The 27,335-nt window shown below is 37.1% G+C and overlaps 1 protein-coding gene across 1 annotated transcript in view; it reads right to left on the bottom strand.

The window, feature by feature from the left end:
• Positions 1-785: 785 nt before the first annotated feature.
• Positions 786-27,335, bottom strand: part of KCTD16 (potassium channel tetramerization domain containing 16) — a 199,613-nt gene continuing 173,063 nt past the window's right edge. Inside the window, exon 2 of the mRNA XM_032211487.1 lies at positions 786-1,237. Within this exon, the coding sequence (XP_032067378.1) occupies positions 786-1,237 (452 nt within the window). The remainder of the gene's footprint in view (positions 1,238-27,335) is intronic.

Here is a 27,335-nt window from a genome sequence, read left to right on the forward strand (position 1 = left end):
GAGCATGACCTTCAACAAGGAAATGTAATTGTGATCACCTGCCTGCAGCTGGTTTGCACCTGTGGATTTTCAGATGTTTCTAAGCTGACAGACGCCTGTGCCCAGAGATGTTCATGGTATGCAGACAAAGCAAATTCAGATGTATCCCCAGGTAGCAACAACAGACTGCTCTCAATACAAAAATTAAAATATCCAAAAGAACAATTCAGCCATCACGAAGAAGAAGAGACCAAGATAAATTGGCCACCAAAAGATTGTAGTCAATATTTTTCAGAGAAAGTACAGTAAGAAGGTAAAAACAGTGGTAGAGAGACAGACAAGTATACATAGCCTCTCCTATTGTAAACTGGAACAACAATTTCTTAATTTCAGAATTCTTGGCCTCTGCCTATCCTGGCCATAGATAAATAATGTTTTAAAATGATTTCAGGAATGCATGCAGCTTAAAAAAAAATCACCACCTGCCAGGATTCTGCCTTATTTTACCTCTCTAATAGATTGGTGCTGCCATAAATCATAGTGTAAATGATCTCTAGCATTTGATTTCAATGTGCAGGTGGCACTGCAAGCATTTGATGTATGTTAACAGCCTAACAAATGAATGCATTGTTATTCCTCCCTATTTCATTGTTTACATGGAACTAGAATTGCTTTGGTGAAATAGGCAAATTAGGCAGGACATAGCAATGGGTTCTTTATGTGTGATTTAAGTTATTATTATTATTCTTTCTCCTCATCCTATTTCTAAAGATGCACAGGTGATTTTCCTTGGCAAAACCCCATTCCTATAGATGATATTTTCGTAAAAGTTCAGATTGCCAGGGATGTTTTCGTTCTGGAAACCTGTCTGGGATTTTGATTTTGAGAAAATCCTGGATGCATTTTTCTAATTCTTCCTCAATTGAGAGCTTTTCTTTTGCTGCTTTTTTTTTGCTAGAGTTGGATTCTCTAGAGCCAGAAGTTAGAGTTCGGAGCAAGTCACTTTTTCTCCGGATTTCAGACTGCTGAAGGAGCTGCACAGGACCTTTCTTGATTGGTCGATCCAGAGTCTGTATATTGGATTGGCGAGTGACTGGGCCACAGATGACAGTCTCTTGAGGGGAGCTGGCTTCTGATTGGCTGTCACAGCTAGAGGTGGAGAGTTCATTGCAGGATGTGCCACTTTCGCCTTCTTTATCACCTTTGCCATTTTTGCAACAGCAGTCACAGTGTGATGATGACCATCGTGATGGTTCACCTGGGAGAACAAACAAAGGGAACTTAGACTTGCCAAGAAGCAGGCATGAAATGCACCTTTTCTTCTTTTTTAACCTATTAACATATTTGGATTATATAGCATTGAATTCACCTAGGATTTTGGAAGCAAGATAAATATAAGCAGTGAAATAAATAGTGGGCAATGAAAGTTTAGAAGTGTTGGAAACATGAATAAAGAATTATCTGGAGGGCTAGAGAAATTGGCTCATCCATCTTATTCTGCAATACGGCAGATGGTTTTCAAATTTTACACATGTTAGTATCAGATTAGTACAGGAAGTCAGAAACTTTGGACAATAATCAACCAAAGGTCTTTTTTTTTTCACTGATATCATCCATTGATAACATTTCACTTCATACTAATACTTTCACTAGTAATATTTCTTAATACCTTTGGCGGTGTGTCAGATTTAAGATAAAGACTGCAATACTGCAAGGGAAGTTCTTGGTGTTTTACAAAAAAACTATGTATGCACAAGTTCCATTTCATTTAACAGAGCTTGCACATACGGTAGATAATTGTCTACAGAATCACAGTCAGAAGCCCCAAACAGAACTGTGAGGTTTTGTTAGCAGTGTTAAAAGCAAAGTATAAATAAAAACATCCATTTCCTGAAAAGTCCATAGATTAACAGCATAACTATATTTCCTTCTGGATGAAACGTTAAATTAATTGTGTATTTAAATATCATCAATTGTTAAACAACAAAAATTTGATTTCTCAACATGTGAGGGTCATAAAGTTCACACAGATTAAGCCAAAATTAATTCCAGCTGTTGAATATTGAGGACAATTAGGGCACAGGTTTGATAAATGAAAATGGATGAAGATGCATACATTTTGCATACAAAGGCCATTTCAATCCTTCTGTAATATTCAGTGTGATTTCACCAACAAACAAACTGGAATCAGATATTATGGGAAAAGTGCCTCTTTAACTACTAAAAAGCGAAAAAATGGGTTCAATCTACTCCTTAATATCAATTTTTAATTTTTACATGTAATTTTTTTTACACGGAGGAGAAATATGCTCAGGCTTTATTTGGTAAAGGAACAAATATACTTTTGGTGTTAGAGTTGTATCCATTGTTGCATGTAGTCACAAAAGCTTTGTGTCGGCTCCCAGAGGCCATAAAAAGTTGTTATCAAAATTCAATACATACATACAAACATGCACAGGTATACAATTTTACCCAACCTTTCTAACCATTGGACATTTTTAAACAGCTGAGAGTTAAAAAAAGAAAACATAAGCAATTAAAAACAAATATCATTAGTACAAGTCAAAAGACCTGATCGTTCTGTTTAACCTGAATAACTAATTTATCTCGTCACAGCAATGCAAAATGTAAGCTTAATTTGTATGGATAAGGAACCATCACCATGGTTGTATTATAGAACAGCTTCTATACACCCACAGTGTACGTCCAAAAGGTCCCCCAAGACTTCACAGCAGATGGTAAGAACTTGTAGAAGAAGAAAGTTTGATGATGTAAGTCGAATTTCACTTTTGTGGTATCAAATTCAACTTCGGCCTCTTAAATTAAGAGTGTTAAAAACTTGTCAACACTTAAGAGTTTATCTCTATCTTTTCTAGAGTAAATGCCTTTCATTCGATGAATTTTATTCCATAGTAAGGGAAGTAATACAGGAATGTTCTCCTACAGTGAGATTTTTTGGGGTGGTGATGGTGGATATGCTCAGGGATGTAAAATGTTCCCTTGTTGTCTCTGTATCTGTTTGTATACATTGGATGGAGAAATTTAAAAAGGAAGAATAACTTCATCACTTTCTGTGCTCTGGATGCCATGCTATCTTCCTACTGGTTCCACTCTCTGCTTTTTGCTTAGCTATAAAGTGAGGCATCTATTGACCCAAAGTTTTATGTGGGTGGTTGCATGGAATTGCAAGTAGATGTAAAACACTTTAATCCAGATGACCCATTTTAAATCACTGTGCTTCAATGAGCCAACAGCGTGGTCCTGTTACCATTTTTTTCTCATGCATATATTGTAAATCTGAAGAGGATTTACAATAATTATTTTGAATTATTTAAAAGCGCATGTAAAGCCTTGGCATACAATCAATTCTAAGTATCTTGTTCTACAGAATGAATTAATTATTTCAAGTATCCATATCATTTTCATATTTTGAAGAGATTTTACAGTAGACGCTACTTGCAGGTATTAAGTATATACATTATTTTAAAAAATCAAGTCAGGTTTGTCATTATTCTTTGTCTCTTGATCATGCTTATCCCATCCCTTCTCTTAAAAAGCCAACCATACAGAAGAAAAAGCTGTCTCTTCAACTTTGTGGTCATTTATTTATTAAACTTGCAAACAAACAATCACTCCCTTCCCACTAATACTTTTTCTGGTTCTCTGTGACTGTGACACCTGTTAACAAAATATCCATCATTTACAAAAACAGTTGGAAAACAACTTCTCTTGCTATTCATTTTTTCTTATTTACAATGAAGGAAACTGTCAGTCTGTGAATTGCATTGGTAATTTCATTGATAGACTTGAAACTCCTTCACTATATGGTCTAGGAGAAAAGTCAATAATAGTTAAATTAGATTTTTAATTTTTTAAAAAATAAATCTTCCACCACTGGAAGAGATATTACATAGAGAAGTGTAGTTAAATGTAGACCACAGAAATTTTTGAAAAACATATTTATCAGCCTTATTGATTCACAGACTCTTAGTTCAAAGATGACATTTTTACTTAGTTACAGCAGGAGAAACCTGCCATTATCTAGTTTTTATTTGCAAAAAAGGAACTGATTTAGAACATCAGGTAAGATTTGTTCCAGAAAGCAACCAATAAGAAAGACTTTATTATTTCAGGAGAAAATAATATGAGCTGGATGTGATCAGGTTTTTGGCAGATAAAAAAGATTAAAAAATCTCTGTCTTATGTCCCTGATGCCAGCTTGCCACCTAACCTTGGTTCTTAGATTCCTTGACTACTGTCATCTTTCTTGGCTACTGGATTTTTTGTTGTGGATCAGTGGTGGAATTCAATTTTTTTTACTACTGGTTCAGTGAGTGTGGCTTGGTGGGCATGGCATAGTTTGGTGGACATGGTAGGGGAAGGATACTGTAAAATCTCCATTCCTCCCCACTCCCAGGGAAGGTTACTGCAAAATCCTCATTTCCTGGGACTCGGGAGGCAGAGAGTAGATGGGACAGGGCCAGTCAGAGGTAGTATTTACTGGTTCTCCGAACTACACAAAATTTCTTCTACCGGTTCTCCAGAACTGGTGAGAACCTGCTGAATACCACCTCTGCTGTGGGTACATTTATACTTCTGATCCTGTGCTCTGTTTTGGACTAAACTAACTGAACAGCTCTCCCACAAGGCTTACTGCTTTGTAAGTTTTAAAAAAAGAGCCAAACATTCAAACTGTTTTTGTCCTGTAGCTTGAAATAGTTTGTTGTTCCACCACTCAGTCTCTTCCAACTTTTTATGGCCATAATGGACATAATTTTAACCAGATTATGGCCTAAACCTTTTATAGTATGGAGCCAGATTATCTGAGGAATCATCTCCCTCCAATGTGGTCAGCCCATCTCAACAGTCTGGCAGAAGGGGCATGCTGCAGATCTCATCTCAAAGAATTTCAGTCAGCAGGTCTAGAAGGAGACTCTACCCTTCCATGGCCCCTACTCTATGGCCCCTACTCTATGAAATATTGCCATGACTATGGAATGTTCTGCCACCACCCTTTTGGCCTTCCAAAAGGGCATTAAAACTTGACTCTGCCAATTAGCCTCGGTTAGCTCAGTATGGGAGGTGGTTGGTGAATTAACTGAAAAGGGACTAGCCATTTACTGATCTTGCCTTTTATCTTGCTTTTGTAGTTCAAAGAAAGACTTATATACCACTTCACAGTGCTTTACAGCCCTCTCTAAATGGTTTACAGAGTCAGCATATTGGTCCCAACAATTTGGATCCTCATTTTACCCAACTCGGAAGGATGGAAGGCTGAGTCAACTTTGAGAGAGGATTGAACTACCGAACTGGTGGAAATTGGAGTAAGCCTGCTGCATTCTAACCACTGCGTCACCACGGCTTTTTGATGCTTTTAAATATTTTTTACATTTATGATTTTAATTGGAAGCCACCCAGAGTTGCTTTTCAAAGTGAGATGGGCAGCATTTGTTTGTTTGTTTGTTTGTTTGTTTGTTTGTTTGTTTATCAAATTTTGAAATTTCCCATCTGCCTCACAGTGGATGAAAAATTTAATTAATGAATAATAGATAACCTTTTAATAGAGTAACAAAAATAATGCTAATCTGATATAATTATCTGTTAATATATGTTTATTTGTGTAATTGTATAGTGCTTATGTCATCTGGGATAGTATCTTGCTACATTGCCTTTTGCAAGCCTTTTTTTTAATGGCATACAGTTTTTTTTCTAAGCTTCGCTGTCTTGCCATGCATCTTTAGCTTCATTATTGGTGTTTCAGTGAGAAGTCTGATTTTATTTCACCTAGTATCAAATGATTACCTTCTGATTCTGCTGAATGCAGGGTCTGATTTTGTTCCCAATGATTGTAGCTGTGGTGCAGATAACCATCCTCCTTCCCCAGCACTTCAGTAACTGCTGATTGGCAGTTCTGAGAAAGCATTAGTGCACTTGGAAGTTACTTTCAGCAGAAGAAAAGGAGGTGCTATCCAGCTGATTGGGAGGATGCCAGAGAGCACTATCTTGCTGGAGAAAGAGATCTTTCTCAGCAAGGCAGCACAAATTCCCCAAAGCCTCCAATTAGCTCTCAGGGATGTGAGATTAAGGTACACTCCTCAATAGGAAGCTGCTCCCCAGTGGTGAAGATGCCCAGCAGAAGCAAGGCTGACAGTGTGTCACACTCTTCCAATGTTTTGAGAAAGGGAGTCATGTAAACTTTGCAACAGGGAGGCCTATTAATAAAGACAGCCAATGGTACGAAGGTCTGAATATATGGCAAAATTCACAGGGAGCCAAAGTCTCACAAAACCTCATTGTGCAAGTAGTTTATTCTGGCATTTCTGACATTTGTTTCATTGTTCAGTTTTGTTCTGTTTCTTTTTGGCGAGATAAGCATAATGGTGAAACAGTCTTTTCCTCTTTCACTATCAAATATTTTAGCTGCGTATCATAGATTATAGATTCAACATTGCAGCACATGATTTCCATGTATGTTCTTGTATCACTTCCTTTATCCGACTAGATTCCCACATGCTAAGTTCCATATTTTTATTTAGTTCTCTTTACCAAGCATTGTCAAAGTAGACAAAGACAGTCACATATACAGTAACAGCTTTTTCTATTCAGTGACTAAATCCTTTTAGCTCAAAGATAAACAAAACAATTTGACTAAGATTCTTTTTTGTTTGGGCCAGTGTTGCTGTAGATCTATGAAACTTTCAGATTTCATAAATAATATAAAGAGGGAGCTACACACATCACTGCTTATGTAGGCCAAGTAAGTGATCTATGTATAATCAGAGCATAAGCTCCCACATCACCCAAAAGTGGGAGGGAGGGAAATGATTTCCTACAGCACAACTTTGTGTATAGACTATATAGCAACAGAGCTACGAACACTTGAAAGGGAGCCTTTGATTTGACTAAGCTTTGATCAAATCACCCCATTGATTCATGAACTGAAAGTGGGGGATAGCAAGTTGAATCAGAGCTTTGCAGATTTGATGGCACTCCAACTGCTTCTGGGTTTGTCACTAACACTACAGGATGCTGGTGAATCACCTAGGGGACTGGAGGTGTGGCCGGGTGCTCTGATGCAGACATGAGTAGCCAGCCAATACATTTTAGCACCTCATTAAACTGGCTATCAGGGCAATTTTGGGGTCGCAAGGCTAACACTGTGTTGGGCTTCATTTATTTTCCCAGCTGTCAAAATCTTTAATAGAGCCAGCTATAAAACTCTACATTTGATGTCTTTTGTGCTAATGGAATCTTACACTTCTGAGCTGGTCTTGCAAATAGAACTCAACAGTGCAACTCAACTCTGAACATGGGCTCAAGGTTTCTGCACAATCGAGCAGTTTTCGATCTCTTGACAATCAATGAATGGGTGCCAAACTAATGCTCATCAGCACTGACCTGAATGTGTACTTTTTTTCTGCCAGCTTGTTTCTTTGTGGCTTTGTGTAAGTTTACGCCACCATTTTTCTTCTGCATAATGAGCCACAAACCATGACAAAACTAGAACCTACCCTTCACGTGGGATCATTTCTAGAAGAAGCCAAGTTTTGCCAACCAGCCTGGAAAAAGCCAAAGGATCAGATGCAGGAAAACTAAAATACCACACAAATACAAGCCAATCAACTTCATCAGAAGGGACTGGCTTTTACCAGTGTGTCTTGTTTATTTTTCAGTAAAATCTTCCACTGAATTCAACAGATTTACTCTAAGGTAAATGGGCATTCTATAACTTCCCCTTTTAATTGATTATGGAATTTTTGGGGTTTAAATAGCTACACATCTCAACCTATAGGTGGCTCACAATACCAAAAGCATAAAAATATAGGCTATTACAGAAACAGGTCCTTGAAATCTACTTTCCTGGCAGAGAACTAAGACCAAGATCCCTCACCATTAAAAGTTTCCTGAAGGACTTTCGACCAGTCACCTTTGGTTTAACTTACTTTATAGGCTAAGTGTTGGGGGGGGGCGTGAATGGAGGAATAACAGAGTTGGAAGGAACCTTGGAGGTCTTCTAATCCAATCCCTTGCACTATCAGGAGACTCTATTTTTAGAGAGGGCGAATGGAAGAGTTTCAGCACCAAACAGCTCTTTATTCAACAACTATGTACAATCCAGCAACTTGCCTGTCTGACAGCTTGCGTTTATATAGGGAGTTGTCAGACGGCTCGATCAATAAGCTTAAATGATTTTCCCGCCAGAACAGTGGACCTGAGTGAAGCCTACTTGCTTCACTCTGAATACTTAACACCTATACCATTCCAGACAAGTGGCTTTTGAATCCCAGGAAAATAATGCTACATATATTGCTTCTTGAACCTTTCAAAGAAAGGCAGGATATAAAACATATTACTGAACTAAGCAAACAGGCTTTGATCCACATCGGGATCACTGAACACAGGAAAGGAAAGTTTAATATTTCTCAGTATAGGTGTTTGCCACTTGTAATGCCTCCATAGTTCCATCAGTTCAAAAAGGAGAAAAGAAATCCAAATGAAAGTTAATGGAGGCTTTCCCCCCTCAACAAAACCAAATAAAACTACTGTATCAGGAGTGAAAAGGCCAAGAAGAAGTTTTAATCCAAACTGAAGCCCCTGGATGGACTGCATACATTTGATACATCCTTGATTCTGGCAAAGTGGCTTGATCCTTCAAGTACACAATGAAGAAGGTGCAGAAAGGTTGGGAATAGACTTGGAGAGTGAGCGTTTAAATTCCTGATCAACTAGAGATACTCTAAATTGGCAGCCTTCAAGCTTTTGGGCACCAGGGACTGGTTCTGTAGTTTTCCACAGACTGGAATGGGTGCAGTTTTGTGTGCTGCCTGCATCCCATGGATGGGGCTTTGCTTATTTGCATGGCACAGTTTCTGGCCTGCCATGGACCCGTACCAGTCTACAGACCAGTGTTGGGGACCCCTGCTCTAAATATTAGCTCAATACATAGCTTCCAAAGTTAAGTGGCACCACCTCCATCTGCATGCATTGTCCTCATCACATCTTTAAAATCACATTGAACATCATTCTAAGCAAAAAGCTTTCATAGGCAGAACAAGACAGCCACATATAGTTCATGAGAAGTAAAATAATAACAGAAAAGATAACAAAGAAAGTTTTACGGAACAATGACAATGCAAGCTTTTGGGTTTTTTTTAAAGGTATGTAAAATTCTGAAAATCTGTGATGATCTTGAAAAAGCTGCAACTCTCCACATACTTATTTGAGAGGATAGGAGGGGAAAATCCAACAAACTCAAAGAATACTTTGAGATAAATTTGTATATTTTAGCCCCTTGTTTCTAGATGACTGAATTTTATGTGAGTGATAATTTTTTTCCCTTTCTTGCTACTGTTGCTATGTGAAATTCATCACTTATGCCATGACAACCTCATTATAAGATAACTAAGTGAGTTAACTAGGATCACATATTAAGGAAACTTCAAGGAAGGGAATAAAACAAAAGAAATAATGAATGATAATGTATGAAAAGGGTCAGTTTAACTGCAAATCCCAGAAATTGGAAGTGCAAACAGTAGTTAAGTGAGTAGCACTCTCCCCATTTATCAAAAATTTCCATGATAAAATGTTTCCATGTTAGTAACATGCTGTCAGACCTATTTTTAAATAGCATTCATGCTCTCTACCTCTGTTTTGTCAAATACCTTATTACCATACTGAAAATATAAAAGCAACTATATTCTTTGAAAAAGCCAAACAATAACCTGAAGGGAAATATTTCCACTATAGGCTTCTTTTCATGTGCAAAAACATGAAAACCAGATCATGCTTACAAGGTCTTAATTGGCTTATTATTTATTTAAAGCACTTATGTCCTATTTTTCATTAGGAAGAGCAAGTTACAGGTTAATAGGAACAAACAAAGTGGCAACCTATAACTTAGGCCACACTCAGAAACCATGTCATAGAGGCTGGGCCTGCTTTTATTATAACAGCTTTTATTATAGCAAGTCTTTGTGTGCTTTCCCTGTCCCTCACTATGAACTAGGGAGAGCTTGTTTAAGAAGTTTTCTCAAACTAGTTTCTTGGATCAGGCTCAAGCTTTGCTTATCTGACTTGATAATGATTCTTCCTTCTGTCTGTGAATACCATTTCCCTCTCTGTGTTCTACACAAAACATGCCATTGGACATACAACACTATTTACTGGATAAGGTAAAGGTTTCCCTCACACATTTGTGCTAGTCATTCCTGATTCTAGGGGACGGTGCTCATCTCTGTTTCAAAACTGAAGAGCCAGCGTTGTAGGAAGATGTCTCCATGGTCATGTGGCTGGCATGACTAAATGCTGAAGACACATAGAACACTGTCACCTTCCCACCAAAGGTGGTTCCTATTTTTCTACTTGCATTTTTATATGCTTTCGAACTGCTAGGTTGGCAGAAGCTGGGACAAGTAACGGGACCTCACTCCGTTATGTGGCGCTAGGGCTTCGAACTGCCAAACTGCTGACTTTGCTGGTCGACAAGCTCAGCATCTTAGCCACTGAGCCACTGCATCACTTTTATTTACTGGATATTAGAGTCAAATAAGTAAGAATTCCTAAAATGGGAAAAATTTACTATGAGTAAATGTCTATGAAGATTCTCAGTCATCCAGGTCTTGGTTCCCCAAAATGTGCTTTTTGGATGAGAAGTGAAACATCTTCAAAGAAAAAACAGAAAGTCCAGTTGCCTCTTGAAAAAAGCAGCTTTGGGTTTACTATGGGTAGCTAAAAAAACCAGCTGTTGAAGCAGTTTAATACTGGGGTGAGCTGCTAGTCCCTGAACAATACTTTCAAGAGAAAGAGATAATCTTTCCATATTCAATTGTTACTACCAGTCAAGCTAGGAGAAGGCAATAACTTCATTAACCTTATGTAGATTAGATTTGACGATCAATCAACAGGAATCTCATTGTCCATTAAAGTTGATGATCCAGTAACAAGAGTGGTAAAACAAAACAAAAATTTGATATATTTTAATAGATTTTACTAGTAAAATAGATATCATTTTACTAACTTTCATATACTGAAAAATATCAATTTATCTTCACAGTTCAAAATATTAAATGATACTTTGGGAAAAGCCATATACAAAGTTTAGGTTCATTTCATGTTCCCCTCAAGACTTGAATCAATGAGGATGAAAGAGAGTTCATCCATATCCATACCTCAAATAATCAGTCAGTCTGATATTTAGATTAACATATTGTATTGACGTTTGAAACCCAGTGACCCAGGGCTTTTAGTCTTAAAAGCCTGCAAAAGGACAATAACTGAATCTATTTTTCCACATAATTCATGTTTAGAAAAGAGCATCTTATCTTGACCACACTAAAAGCATGTGAAAATTTATTGTGGTTTTCTGAATTTAATAGGACTTACTTCTTGAAATAAGCTTGAACAGAGTTACAATTATTATTCTAACCTAAAAGGAACCCAAACAGTTTAAGTTTCCCTTAGTTCATTTGCTCTGTATCTTAACCAGTTGCTACGAAGAGATGGGGTGATTGAACTATAATGTACTCAATGTGATTGTATTCACTGTGATTTGTGTAAAGACATTATGACACTGGAAGCTCTCACTACTTTTTCTTATAAACCATAGAATGGGCATTTCCGTCTTCATTGCCATGGCACATTGAATAGTTGTTTTCTTTTCATTATCCACTACAAGTGTATGTTTTCTTGTCTGGGCAGTCACTCTCAGACAGACCCAATTAGCATATATATGAAGTTATTCTGCTATTGTAGTTGCTCTTGTTTCTCATTCAGTCAGTTTCAAGATACCATTCTCAAGGTTTTTGTGTCCTCTTTTATGTTTCTCCATTATGAAAAAAAAAGTATCAGTCCTTGCCTTTGTTCCTTCGATAATCTGATCTTCAGATCATTCAGGGTTAAGTTAACCAAGTTAAAATGTTTAGGTGACCTTTGTATTTATGTAGCTTTCGTCATTTACAGAATGAATGGCCAACCAACAGCAGCAGCAGCAACAAAAGCAATAAAAAATAGCTTTAACCATAAATGAATTGTGATCATTTTTATTAACAAATGTTTAACAAGATTAAAAGACAATACAATTTTTAGAGAAAAAAATTAAGAAAAATGGTGAATAAAGATAAAAATGCAACTTACAAATTTAAAACACACTTTCCAGAAGTTTTAAGTTGGCTCATAAGTATTAATTATATCTACTTGGCACATTGCTACTAGATCATTGTACAATAAAAGAATGGGTATTCATCGCTGCTTCGTTAATTATCTCATCTTCTCCATCAATGAAGTGCTGATCACTGGACTGAAAAGCTGTCATTTGTGCCTTAGCCACGGTGGCACAGTAGTTAGAATGCAGTACTGCAGACTACTTCTGCTGACTGCTGGCTGACTGCAATTTGGCAGATCAAATCTCACCATCTCAGAGTTGACTCAGCCTTCCATCTTTCTGAGGTGGATAAAATGAGGACACAGATGGTTGGGGGCAAGAGGCTGAGTCTGTAAACCATTTAGAGAGGGCTGTAAAAGCACTGTAAAGCGGTATATAAGTCTAAGTGCTATTGCTTAGGTTGACAATAAGCCTATCACTGGCTGATTCCTAATATTTAGGGACAGAATTGTGGAAAAGTCCCTTGAAGATAAAGAGCTGGGCAGCTGACTCATGAGTAACAACTAACCCTGGATTTCAAAGTTGTACTTTATCTGAGAATGCAGAGTCTTTGAAACAAGACATGGAGAATTTTGCAAGTGTGTTCCTTCGGACCCGCAAAGGGCTAAGAAAATCTTTTCCCACACATTATTGCACACTACCCCATGCAACCATCATAAGAGACTGCAAAGAGCAATCCTTCTCCTTCATGAATAAATAACTTCCTCGCTTCATAACACTCTGTACTGCAAAAGGAGCAGTTTTCATTGGGCAATGAACATCAATTAGCAAATGCACTCTGCCCTTCAAGAACATGGAAAGCTATGCTCTCTTAGAGCAAACCTGCACTTTCTGCATGGCCCATCGTCAGGACAGGCCACTCACTAACTTCTGAGGGCAGGAGTGGATGACATTCCTAGCACATTGCAAATGTATCACATTCTTGTGTTTTCTAGCTTCAATTCATACTGTTTTGTTTTGGCCCCATCCATCTTAAGACCTTCAGAATTGTTGGTGTCCAACATTTTATTATATTCCAGCAGCAATTCCATCTACAATGGCTGAACTGCCTGGTACACCTTCTCCCCTCTAGCGCAACCATTTCACACTAGGCTGCTCTCTCTTTTATATTTTTTTAATAATGTTATGGTTGAGCCACTGCTGGGAAAGATTGAGGGCAAAAGAAGTATGGGACGACAGGAAATGAGGTGGCTGGATGGAGTCACCGAAGCAGTAGGTGTGAGCTTAAAGGGACTCCAGAGGATGGAAGAGAACAGGACGGTCTGGAGGAATGTTGTCCATGGGGTTTCGATGGGTTGGACACAACTTCACAACTAGCAACAAACATGGTTGACCCAGCAAAAAATCCTTAAGTCTATGGCTTGTCCTAAACCGATAATCACTGAATTCTTACATCACCCATTTTTCCATAGATTGAATAAAGTACATTCCTCTTACTTTTCAGTTACCTGCCCACAATACTACAAATGTTGCCTTCATTTTAGTAAACACTTTTAAGTTGCAATGCAGACACATTGTTATTCTATTTCTATAAAGCTGAAAAATTCTTCCTCATTTAAAAGCTCCTCCAGATGAACAATAGCAATAGTTAGACTTATATACCGCTTCATAGGGCTTTCAGCCCTCTCTAAGCGGTTTACAGAGTCAGCATATTGCCCCCAACAACAATCCGGGTCCTCATTTTACCCACCTCGGAAGGATGGAAGGCTGAGTCAACCCTGAGCCGGTGATATTTGAACTGCAGAACTGCAGTCAGCTGAAGTAGCCTGCAGTGCTGCACTTAACCACTGCGCCACCTCGGCGCAATGAACAAGAGAACAATCTGTGGGGTCCTTGATACTCTCTGAGTTTGGTTGTCTTCTTGTATACATTTCATTACTAAACTAGGCAACATCATCAGTGCAATATGTTCCCTTTGGTTTGATTATTTGATTATTGAGCTTTGATTATTGTAGCATTGGAACTGTGATGTTTCCACGAGGAAAACAAAGATTAAATCTTCCTTGGTGCCAAGAGAGATAATGTGGGAGGGGGATGAATGCATCCATGTATGCAAACATCTGAAAAAGCATAAAACCTGAAAACATGAGTAAATCTATATGGCATTTGAGCCTACATATAATTGTGGCCGCAAGAATAACCTATGCACAATTTTGGAAATCTACTACCATACCATCGGAAGATGCCATAATTAAAAAGATTTATGAATGTGCAGAAATGGACAGAATGACGGGTTGGCTGAGGGACAAAGGAGAAACAGAACATTATCTTAGCTGGAACCTATGGTGTATGTGGGCGACAAGGAAAACAGCAGGGACTTAAAACAGGGAAAGTTAAATAGCAGTTGTTAACAATGGGAACTAAAATTGAACATGGGTATTGTATTAGATCCCTTAATTTTGTAACAAGAAGATGCTGATTAGAGACTAAACAATGGGGAAGAAAAGAATGTTGGGCTGTGAATGACTGTCACGGGGGGGGGGGTTGTATGTTTAAAGCTGTATTTGTATGTCTTACTAAAAAAAATTTATAACCAATAAAGATTATTTTTTTTAAAAAAGCAAGGGCAAGACTAATGAGGAAGAAGCAACCCTTAGAGAGAAAAAGGCATGGATGGGAAGGTCAAGAAGCAGAAGACTAATCAATAAGGTATTGTAGTAGTTGTAGTCTGAGCACCAGGCCGGTTCCATTTCACCCTCCTAAAATGAACTAGTTCTGAAGTTGACTTAAGAAACACATAGGAATAGCAAAAGAGACAAGCCACTTAAATTGTGGCATGGAATTGTCCTAATTCTCTGTGAAGAGAGAGAAAATGTCCATTTTTGATGGCAGAGAGCAAAGCCAGTTGCTTTAGAAAGAGAGCAGACTAGCAAAGCAGATCTTTCTCTTCCTACCATCTCTCTAAGAGCCCATGAACTGACGCTTCAGGAAGAGTGTTACAATGGGAGAGAATAAAGATTGTTAGCCTGAACTTTGGAAATATTAAATTTGATTTTAGCAACCATGCAAATTCATAACCTGATTCCCTAGCTCAAAGTTTTGGTAACTACAGGTAGTTTCTTGACTTACAACCACAATTGAGCCCAGCATTTCTCTTCCTAGTGAGACCATTGTTAAGTGAGTTTTGACCCATTTTGTAAAGTGAATCTGGCTTCCCCATTGACTTTGCTTGTCAGAAGATTGCAAAAGGTGATCACAGGACCCTGGAACACCACAACTGTCATATATACAAGTCAGTTGCCAAGCATTTGAATTTTGATCACATGACCATGGAGATGCTACAATGGTCATAAGTGTGAAAAATATTCACAAGTCACTTTTTTCAGTATTATTGTAACTTTGAACAGTCCATAAATGGAATGTGAGCCTAGGACTACCTGTTCTGTACTACTTTTATTTCATTTTGGTAGATTTAAGTCAGAGTGGTCCTTTTGTTGGTGCTAGTAGAAATAAGTATGGGTTTCATCTGGCCTTTAAGTGGTGTGCCAGGATCCATACTCCAAAGAACATATGCAGCCAGGACCAAGTAATGGATGGAAACAACTAGGATTAAATTTATTTAATTTAAATGTAATTCATATTTAATTTAATGCAATTTGATATGATTACTCTCTGGGCCTTTCGAAATTTTGTCCTTTTGTTACCTTAAAAGTTGAGTATTAGGCTGGACACATCTGACTTAAGTTCATAGCTATCAAAGAAGTAAGGATGCTGTTTACTGAAATGATTTTAGTTGCTACTTAATGTCGCCTGCGATTAAGGTTAAGGCATTTTGGATAAAAATATGGTGGATTATACAAAATATTCTTTAAAAAAGGATAAAATTTTTGTTAGGTATAATTACTGATTGTACAGTGGTAGAGGTTAATCTGATCTTGCATTTAATAACGGCAGCAAGACGTGTGGTGGCACAATACTGGAAGAAGGAAGATTTGCCTACAATCCAAGAATGGACACTGAAAGTCACAAATTTAGCTGAGATGGCGAAAATATCTGCATATCTTAAAGACCATTCAAATGAGAGATACAAACGAGACTGGAAAAAATGGATCGATTATATACAAAATAAATATGGAACTAAGAAATTCCAGATAGCCTATGCTTAAGACTAGGAATGATTTGAACTGTTTATAGTTAATTTAGCAAGGAGGAGCTAAGTTCAATGTAAAGAGGTTATTAATTTCTTACTTTTATTTTTTATCAATATATCTTAGACTGTGGTTGTTAAATATCTATACCGTGTACGGGTTCTGGGAAGTCGGGGGGGTAGGTTGTGGGGGCTCGGGGGCTCGGGGGGAACTATTCCAGGTTTGATTTTAAAGTAGTATGATTGCACATGTATATTGTCCTCTCTTACAACATGATATTGTCTATGTAATAATATCCATGTGGTTATATGTTATGGAAATGAAAATAAATATTTTAAATCCTTAAAAAAAAAAAAGTCGCCTGTGGATGGGCAACTGGACCAGGCCCACTGAAAGAAAAACAACCCAATGATAATGGGTTGGCATCTCCCCAATTCACTAGGCTATAAGAAAGAGGTGCAATACAGACTTGTAACATTCAGTTATTATAGCCACTTTAAAAGCAAGTACTTTAAGCCTTCCTGCAGAGTTGGTTTCTTGGTTTGGTCCATCCAGTGGGGCTGACATTTTCCCTCAGAGATTTCCCATCCATTTTTCTGTTTAGCTTTTACAAATATATAATCATCCATCCATCCTATATTGGAAAGTGATGGTAGCACAATTTTCAGAAGTCTCAGCTAGCAAGGCCAGTAATGAGTTGTTGGAAATTGTACCTCAGTCACTTGGGGAAAGTTATACCCTCCACCCCCTGCTGTAAAACATGAGCAGTAAAATCTTAATAGCAGCTGAAATAGCTCACCAACATATTTTTCTACCACAATAATCACTGTAGTATGAGTGGTGTATTTATTCTGGCTTTATAGATTGACCAAGTTGCCAGTAGAAAAAAATATCAACTCAAAACAATGGCAAACAAATCACAAGTGTTCATGTTTCCCCCCCCCTCTGGAAAGCACCTAAGGTGAGATGGGTGTCTATATAAATGAAAAAGGAAGTGAGTGAGTGAGTGAGTGAGTGAGTGAGTGAGTGAGTGAGTGAGTGAGGCAGGCAGGCAGGCAGGCAGGCAGGCAGGCAGGCAGGCAGGCAGGCAGGCAGGCTAATAACACACCTGGGTGAAAAAAATCTACAAAGTGGTAATAAGCAGGGTTTTTCCTCTTTATAAATCAAGGTCCCAATTATTTCATCTGCTGTGAAATTATTCATTTGTTAAGTTATTACATTTACATTTATAGATTTCAGTATGGTTGTATACAAGTCATCTATTAGTCTCAGGGTGACCTTGTTTTTTCATCTCACTTTCATCTTTAAGTGCTGCCCATCCTGAGCAGTAAATATACCCTTCTTATTTTTTGTGCAACGTTGTATTTTCCTTTCCCCTTTTATGTTCCACTTTGCAGTTCAGAATTGCTGTACTGTTGGAGTGGAAAGACACATAAGTTATCTGAAAGAAAAAAAATGCAGATGTCCTCAAATGAACTCTTATTCTGTTAGAAAATGCAGACTTCTTTTTTCTCTCATGAGGAGAATAAGACCATTCTGTGGCTCGCTAAGTGTATGGCGCTAACATTTGTTGTTGCCACTGGAGTGAGTTACAAATGTTTATCACTCAGTCAGAGCTTGAGGGTTTGAGATTAAAAAGTGCCAGAATAGCCATTTGTTAAAAGCCATAGAAAGTCGACATTTGGCAAATCGGCTCATAAGACAAGGTGTAGGCATCATAGTAGGGAAATTCTTCCTCACTTTTCAAATCTCTTGATACCTGCCTCCGTTCCTCACAGGTCTATTACTAGATTTGTGATATACAGCACAAAATTCAGGTCAGCCATTTCATCTTGCTAGCATAATGGCAGAGAAAATAAGGCAATTGCCAATTGATATATGGAGACCATCCTGCCTAAGGGTATCTTGGCTGCTGAACATGTCTTTCAGAGTGTTTGGCAATGTCTTGGAAATGTATTAGAGCTGCCAAGGTTGTATAATTACTTAAATACTAGAATCTCCAGTTGGATGGCATGCAGGAATGACTATGTCAGAAGCGGCCTATATCTGTATTTCTAAAGGTAGTTTGTGAAAGAATAATGGGTAGACACAAATGGAAAATAGTAGGTTTAAAGGTTTATCCTGCCTCCCTTTTCCCCAAAAAGGGGGTGCTTTGAATAAACAAAAAATAATCCAGATAAGATGGAGGAATTTAGGATTTGCTGGATATATAATTGGGCTGTGATTTTAAAAACAAAAAGAAAGAGAACATGTGAGTGTCTAGAGAATAAGCTGTAAATTTAGAACAATATGTACATACAAATGTTTACTGATTGTGTATTACTGATATGAAACCCACATATTTTTAATTTGCTATTTTGATGCTTCTGACGCTCCAGTGAATTTATAATTAGGCACTCTTAATCTCCTCATAATTGTCTAGTGTGGAAAAAGAAAAAAACAGCCATTAATATTTCTCTCATATTAGTCAATAGGAGGCATATTATTGACTTCGTGGAAACCTCTGAATCACAACAGTTCCAGTTCAAATTGAAGTGGGTTGTTTTTTTTCAAAACAACAGCCTGAATTTTATTCAATACTCAGATCAGTATTCAGTACTCATATCTACATGTATATCTTTTGGCCACTTATAAATGGATGTAGGATAATGGCAAATTGGGAAAGCATTTAAACTGAAAATACCAAATTTGGTCCTCTATATAAGGTTAGAATATAAAAATTAATATATTAAAGTCAATATAATGGTGATTATATGTGAGTTGTTATGGGGAATGAATTTTTGCCTAAAAAAGCGAAATACCTCTTCCCATTTTGCTTTAAATATAAAAGTGAATGATCCCTAGGACAGAAAGTGATTTGCTAATAAAAATGGAGAATAAACGAAGACTCACCAGAAAAGGTGATATATAAAGAAGGAGTGAATGGATTAGAGGAAGCAGAAATCATTTTTGGATGGTGTTGATGGGTTCCTTAAAACAAGAGCAAAAGAACTCAGAATAGATCTGTTGAACCAAAAATGACTTGCAATGCTAAACAATTATGGAAAATACGGTGATGTTGAGGGACAATGCAGTGGTTCAGTTAAGATGCTTGGCTTGTTGACTGGAAAATTGACAGCTCAGGTTCGAGTCCTAAGCGCCACGTTACTGGGTGAGCTCCCATCCTTGCCCCAGCTACTGCCAATCTAGCAGTTTGAAAGTATGTAAATGCAAGTAGAAAAATATGTACCACTTCAGTAGGGAATAATACGTTTTCTGTGATGCCATGCTAGCCACATGACTGCAGAAATGCCTTCAGACAGAACTGGCTCAATAGATTTGAAAGGGAGATGAGCACTTCTCCCCATAGTTGGCTATGACTAGCAGAGTAAAATCCACTCCCTGACCTTTACCCTTACAGTGATTTTGAAGCAAACTGGATTTAGTTAATTCCCTACCCCCCCCCCCCCAATCTCCTACTTTAATTCCTGTTGCTTATTATTCCTTAGGGTTTTTTCCTTAGCTTTACATGATATCATTTACCCTGAAAAGAAATACTGCGGTGTGTGTGTGTTCTTGAAAATTCCCCATATGATTGTTTATATCCCATCATTAAATGGCAACAAGGACACCTGTTGCAATTGTGAAATAGTTGTATTAAACCAAGCAATGCAGTTTGGTTACCTAATGCAGCTAACTACTCCTCCAGTAGAAAATAAAATATACCATAAAAGGCCCTTAGAACTAATCTAAGTAAAATAATGTTCTGAAATAGCCAAAGCACTAATTATGCCCATTTTGTACAAGATAAATTATGAGGTCTCATAGATAATTTGTAAGAAAAAAGGAAGAAAATTAAAGTTCTTCAATACTGCCCTCACAAGGCCTGTACAGCTTTTATTCTCTTTGTTTTCATCTGATTAAAGATCCATTGTTATTTTAAATTATGCAGGAACTTCTGCCACCACAGCTTTGAGATATTATTTGAGTGTCAAGATTTTCCCACAAAAGTTTTAGTGCAGCAAGAACTCGTTTATTCCAAATACTTTGCACCAATTTCTGAGCCTCCAATTGCTCTTTTAAGAGTGAATATTTTTCAGAATCATCAATAACTTAAGTTCCCTGCAGTGTTGATTTTTTTCAATGGAAGAGAAAGTGAAAGGAACAAAGGAACTGACTAAAGAAAAACACCCATGTTGCATTTGAGTGAAAGCAAGGCGGGTATACATTAAGGCTCACGTTACACATATTGATTTTAACCCAAATCAGAATACTTAATATGGAATTTAAGACTTGGTGATATTTCCATCTGGTTTTGAGTTTTAAAAATTCCAGTCTCTGAAATACAGAGATAGAATTGAAATTTTTGCCTCCAGCCCATCTTACAATCTCACTATATCACAACTATATGTCTGTCCCTGTAGAAGACCTAGGGGAAAAAAGATATACACCCCAAATATATACATATAGAAAGAAATTGCTTTTTTTTGCTATACATAATAAATCAGAGTAGCCAGTATGGATTAATGAATCCAAAGTATGAAAGTATGCCATTATTTTTCATTTTACTATTAAGTCTCAAAGAATAAATGAGAAATATTAGCATGCTTTCAAATAAGCAAATAATAGTATGTCTCTGCTTGGGAACATTCCATTAAAAATTTGACTCAAAGAGAGAGAGAGAACCTCTATCGATGCCCTAGTTTATAATGAGAAAATATTCATATTAGACTACCCATAAATTAGGTTCTGGTCTATGGCATGTCCAAAACAGTTGTTCAAATTTGCATTGCAATACACAGGCCATAATTAAGTTCTTCTCAGCAATAGTTAAGCAACACTTTGCTCCTTCAGTTAAGAAGCAGAGATATTCTGTACTTTACCATATTATTAGAGTTAGTGCAATATTTCAATGGTAAGGATACACTCTAGGGCAGGGGTGTCAAACTCATCTCGTCACGTGGCATATTGTGACTTTATTTCCCCTTTGCTAAGCTGGGCATGGCCAGCGCATGATGCGTCTGGCCTGCGGGCCATAAGTTTAACAGCCCTGCTCTAGGGCAGTGTTTTTCAACCTTTTTTGTGCAAAGGCACACTTTTTTCATGAAAAAAATCACGAGGCACACCACCATTAAAAAATGTTTAAAAAATTTAACTCTGTGCCTATATTGACTATATCTAAAGTGTTTTTCCCACGGCACACCTTACACTATGTCACGGCACACTAGTGTGCCGCGGCACAGTGGTTGAAAAACACTGCTCTAGGGTAATTTTTCTCTGAGCTTTTTCACAATTTCTTGAAAAAACTTTTGGTTATTTCCATACTTTCTTACTTGCGAAGATTTAAAAAAAAGTAGGAAGAAGACTTTTCTTTGAGATAGGAGAGGAAGGACATTAGAAATTAACTTCTTCAGCATATTTTTCCCTGATGAGAGCATGGGATTATAATTTTCATTATGGCCATTCCCACCAGCTTTGTCTCTTTTTCCAGCTTGGTGTTAAAACACCAGTCACTGATGGCTGAGAAACAAATGGCTTTCAAATTTAACATATTGTAGGACTAACAATAGGCAAGGTGGAATATCTATGATTGTAGCCTCCTCCAATGTACTGTTTTCTGCTGTTTTAGCAGAAGGTGCTTAATTCTCTCCTCCTTTATCTTTCCCACATTTCCCACATTCTACTTTTTCTCCCAAAACTGTGTGAGGTAAATAAGAAATATTACATAAGTATTTATAAGTAATTAATAAGTAATCTTCAAGTGTAAAAGCTGAGTGCTTTTATTTAGCGTCAAAACCTGGTACTGTACTGTCAGAGTGACAGTTCACATGATCTTTGCTGCATTATTATCATGTTGATGCTTGGGTGAATCCAATTTTCAGAACGAAGGACTTCCAGGATTAACCATATTTCAGTCTCAAGAGGCTCAGTTTATTTTCAGGCAGAAAACAGCATGCTACATGTTTAATACTCCATAGAAATTGCTGTTTTTGTTTTCCTCATTATGAAGTTTTAACCATATGAGAAGAGGCACAGAGAATTCTCTTCTAAAAGAGAATAGAATGCACCATACCTTAAAATAAAACATAAATAGCAACCTGTTATCTGTGCAAACTCTACAAAGAGAATCAGAAATTCTGCCAGACTCTGAGGGTTTGTTCTCATGGCCCATGAATGTTAGGGGAGACATAATTAAAAAGTGAATTAATTGTCTAAACAAAATAGAAAAGGAGCATGTTGAATGAGCAGATGAAGAAGATATATACTAGAATGACTGCATCATAGAAAGCTTTTACACCCTATTTAAACTTTTGAAAGGTGTTGTCTTGGGAGAAGTAATGATCCTTTACAATCATCTACATGAATTTTGCCTATATTTGTTGTGATAGACTATGATTTTAGAGACAGATTTTATTAATTTAGGTCAGTGAACAATTTAAATGTTGAAAGAAAAATATGGATATTCTCAAAATCATATTAACAGAGATTTGGTAGAAATATCATAGGAATTAATGAAAAACTCAAGTGATGAACACTTTTATGAATTCTTTTTAGTGCACCTATAGCAGTTCAACCCTGGAAAGTAGAAAAAAAATCATCACAAGCATAGCAATGTTGCAAAGAAGCAAAGAAAATGTACTTTATTTATGAATTCTTCATTGATATAAAATAAGGTACCTTTCTGGCTTCCTTGAAAGAGGAAAAAAGAGAGAGAGACTTCATTGAAATCTATAAAAAGTGGCCATTTTCAAAGGTAAAAATAAAAGTTTGCTTAGAGTTCTTTCTCTGTCCAAGGAAGAGCAGGGGGTTGAGATGAGGCTTCTGTGTGGTGGCCTCAAATAATGAAATATGTTACCCTAGATGGCATCTTCCTTCTTGTATTGAGAAAGATCACAAAAAAGCTTCCCATTTCAAAAAGCTTTGACTCTAGCTGATTGGCACAGAGGTGTGCTGTTATGAATGTATAATTTTCTGAAAATTTTGTCTCTTATTTTCTTCATGTGTTACAATATTTTAGGTTTCACTTTGTTGTACACTTCCAGATTTCATAGATTTGAGTGGTTATACTCAGAGCCATAAAACTAGAGTGCTTAACAAATGTAATAAAGAGAAGGAGGAGCCAAGATACTCTGAGACTGCCATTGACACTTTTGCCACTGGACGGTCCATTGAGACCTAAACTGTCCTGCAGAGATGGTGATCAGGAAGACAAAGTCTTGCTGGTCTCAGGGATATCACAAAATCCCTGATAGACCCAAGGGAAGTGCTTCAAGCTGGCGGTAAACAGGCAGCCCCCAGGCTGATGAAATCGGGACGTTCCCAAAGGAAGAAAGTGAAAAGAGAAAGTAACTCCATCTGGTGAGGTATTTTTTCTATTCTGCTAAAGACTGCCCAAAGAAATGTTTCTTTAAAGCCAAATTAGATCCCTAAGTAAAAGAACTGAGTGGCGAAAATAATCCTAATTGGATCACTGTGGAAAGTTTTTTTTTCTCTCTTTAATTATTTTTTGTGGATTGAAGTGTTCGTAATGTTTTTTTTTTCATCTCTCCTCTTAAAGTGAATGGACTGATTTTTTTTCTTCTGCTTTTTGTTGCTTTATTTTTTGGCTTCTAGATTAAAACTTTCCTTCATATTTTAACAATTCTTCCTACTAACTTTGTAGCTGAAGGGTTTGCAACTTGTTTACAGAAACTGATAAGGAACCAAGGGCATGAAATGTTTTTACAGGTGCATCTGAGAATTATTTTGGCAGGGGAAAGAAAGAAAGAAAGAAAGAAAGGGGGAAAAACAGAACCCTTCTCCTTTGAAGAGCATAAAAGAAATTGTGTTCAAGTCAATCTAAAATAAAAAAAGAGGCCTGCAAGGCTAGAGTGGCGGTCGCTATTAGTTTTTTCTTCTTTCTTTCTTTCTTTCTTTTTTTCTTTCTTTCTTCTGTTTTGGAAACAAGGATCAATACTTAGATGAGGAAATCTTAAAATTCCAAAATATATCTGCTGGAATTCAAAATCTATTGGAAGGATATGGGAGAATTGAGAAGAAGTTGGAAAGACTAGTTTTCCTCACAGCAAAAGATGATGGGGTTGGAGTCCCAAAACTTAAAGGGGAGAATGAAGATATAGAAGATAAAGATAAGATAATAGATGAATTTATTAATGGAGCAAATGTGGGTGAAAGTGGAAAGAAGGGAATATGGAAAAGGGAATTTGACGAATTGGAACTCTACCCCGGTCCAGGACACAGAAGAAGAAAAAATACTAATGATGATAGACATAAGAAGAGAATTTTTTTTTTCAGAAGCAATATTGACAACCAAAAACAAACTAATTTTAGTAGCAACTGGTGGGCAACGAGATTATCTGAGAGACCTTCAAGCAACCAAGTGCGGAGATAAGTCTATAAAAACCTTATAAAGGAGATAAAAAGAAGACTGACACCACAATTGGCAAGAGAGATAAGACTGTTTTGTTACTGGAAAGATACAGGTTGACAATGAAAGTTGATAATAAAAAAATGGTTGATTTTGGTGATTAATAAGTAGGCATTTTGTAACTCTTAGATCATTTTAGATTGTTATCAAATGTTTATTTGCTAACAATTAATTAACTATAATAACAATAAGGAAATGATAATGGATACAGCTTAATGATATATACATGTATGGTAATCTAGCAAAAGAAATTTGGATATAAATTGCAAATTGTGACTTGGGAAAAAGACCTATAAAATTGTATTAACAAATTTTTATTTAGATCTTGTTATAAAGATGTAAGGTTTTTCTTTTTCGGGGGGGGGGAGATGGGACATAAATAGTAAATGATTTTTAGCCAATTATAATAATAACAAGGAAATGTTAATGGTCATTGTTTAACAATATATACATGCTTATACTATACTTTTGTATTGGCAAAAGTAACTTGGATATAAATTTTAATCAGTGAGTTGGGGGGCAAAGGGAAGGTAAAGGTTTAGAAACTTTATTAATTGACTTTTACTTAAAAGATGCTGTAAAGGTGTAATGTTATTGGAGGATTTTTTGAAATAGCTAATGAATGCCATTATGTGGTTGTGCATTTAAGTATGAATGATTTGAGGTAAAAGCATGTTCAAATAATTGTAGTCAAATGAGAATTGTGGTACATTGATAGTAAGATATACAAATTTTTGACTTAAAGTGTATAATCTAATATGAACTATACGTAATGACTGTGGAAGAAATGCACGAAAGTTATCTGTAACCAATTGACATGCTTTCTACAAGATGTAATGAAGGATGATTCTTTTTTTGTGTTTTTGTTTAATTAAAATAAAAAAATTCAAAAAAACCCCACAAATGTAGTAAATATATTTAACCTTTTTGATTTGTTGTGTTGCAGAATGATGGTTCTCAACCTGTGGTCTCTGTATCCCTGTGGAGGGAGGGCCTGCAACATCATCACAGGGGTTCCACGAAGGCCTAAATAAATGTTATGATTTAAATCTTAAGTTAAGTGTTGGTATCCATGGACCATGGCCACAAATGGTATTTAAAAGGATCCATGGTGAAGAAAAGATTGAGAACCACTGGTGTAGAATTTTAGGAAGAAAAATGCAGTAGAACACTTAAACTGATTCAAGGGACTTGACTGAAAGATTCACAAAGATTGCCATAAAGTCACAGATTCCCATGTTTGTCACTCTTTCACAATGAACTCTCCTCCTTAATTATGATACTAAATACTAATTATGGTACTAAGTATTTAGTAAATCACTCTAGATTTCAGAAAAAGGTTTAACAGAACTTAGTGGTGAGCTACCTATCTTTTTCTGTCAGATATATTAACATCTGGTTTAGGTTTCACTTTGTCCCTCAGAAAGCTAAGACCCTTCTTCCATCTATCTTCTGCCACATCTGCTGTATGCATAGGTTACCAATTTGTCCTCCAGTTCATTTCCCCTTTGATGAACTCATTCTCAAACATTTTACAGACTCAGTTTCTCTCAGGAACCCATAGGCCAACCTTTCTGGCAACTGGTTTCATGGAAAATATTTTTTCCACAGATCTGGGTGGGAAGTGTTTGTCACACCCTACCTAGATCCTTCGCATGTGTAGATGAAGCTTCACTCACTTGCAGGCTGCTTACAAGGCCCAGTTCCTAACAGGCCACAGACTGTAACTGGTCTGTGGCCCAAGTGCTGGAGACTCCTGCCATAAGCCTTTAGCAGTAGAGAAGCTGCACAATCCACTTTAGGAGTACCAGGTGTCATCTTTCTCTGGATCAGCTGGCCAGGCTTAACAGGTGCTACAGCACTCTACTCATTCGGGTTATATTAGCCCCTTTAGCTCTCTGCTAACCCTTCCATTACTAAGCTGCTTCTTTCAGAATTCCTTCTGTTGTTAACAATGTCATTTGGGGTGTTAAAGCCTCCTTCCTTTCTCCTTGTCCTCCCTCCCTTCTCCTTTTAGTGAGATCCTAATGGTGCAAATCTCTTTTCCCGGGTCTTTAGAAGCAACACAGAGCTCAGAAAGCTTATTTGTGCATCCTCATGAATGCAGGGATATGTGAAGAGCCAGAAAGAAACTATGATGGGGAGCAGTCTCATCAAGGAGAGTGTTGGCTACAGATGAATGCTCTCCCTGAGTCCAGAGCCGGATTAGTGACAATTTCGTTTTTGTGGTTGAAAGCGATTAACTTTCACTGTGCTGGAATGTAGAAAACAATTTCACACATTAGCGGAGCTAGATTGCCCACTGATGATGTTAGCAAAGCAAACCGTAAATCAAGACATAAACATTTGTCCCAGTTTTCAGAGTCTTTAAAATTCAGGGCCAATCATTGCATGAAACAGTGTAGTAGTTACATTGGGGGCAGAAAACATTTAAAACAGAAGCTACACTTAGATGGCCGACTTCATTAATTCTGGACCAGCCTCTGTATAACTCATGGAACTAAACCATGATAAAGACCTTATTAAAAGATTGTATAACAAGTGGTAAAAGTTGTGCAATGAAACAAGGGGAGAATGTTATTTACTGTAGATATGGATTTACATCCATGGGTTTTGTCAAATATAGTTTCAAATGTTACTAAGTCGGCCTTTCAGAGGTCTGTTAAAGAAGCAGGTAACTTTCTGGATGTAAACTCTACCT

This window comes from Thamnophis elegans, chromosome 2 (genome assembly GCF_009769535.1).
Source record: "Thamnophis elegans isolate rThaEle1 chromosome 2, rThaEle1.pri, whole genome shotgun sequence".
NCBI classification, from domain to species: domain Eukaryota; kingdom Metazoa; phylum Chordata; class Lepidosauria; order Squamata; family Colubridae; genus Thamnophis; species Thamnophis elegans.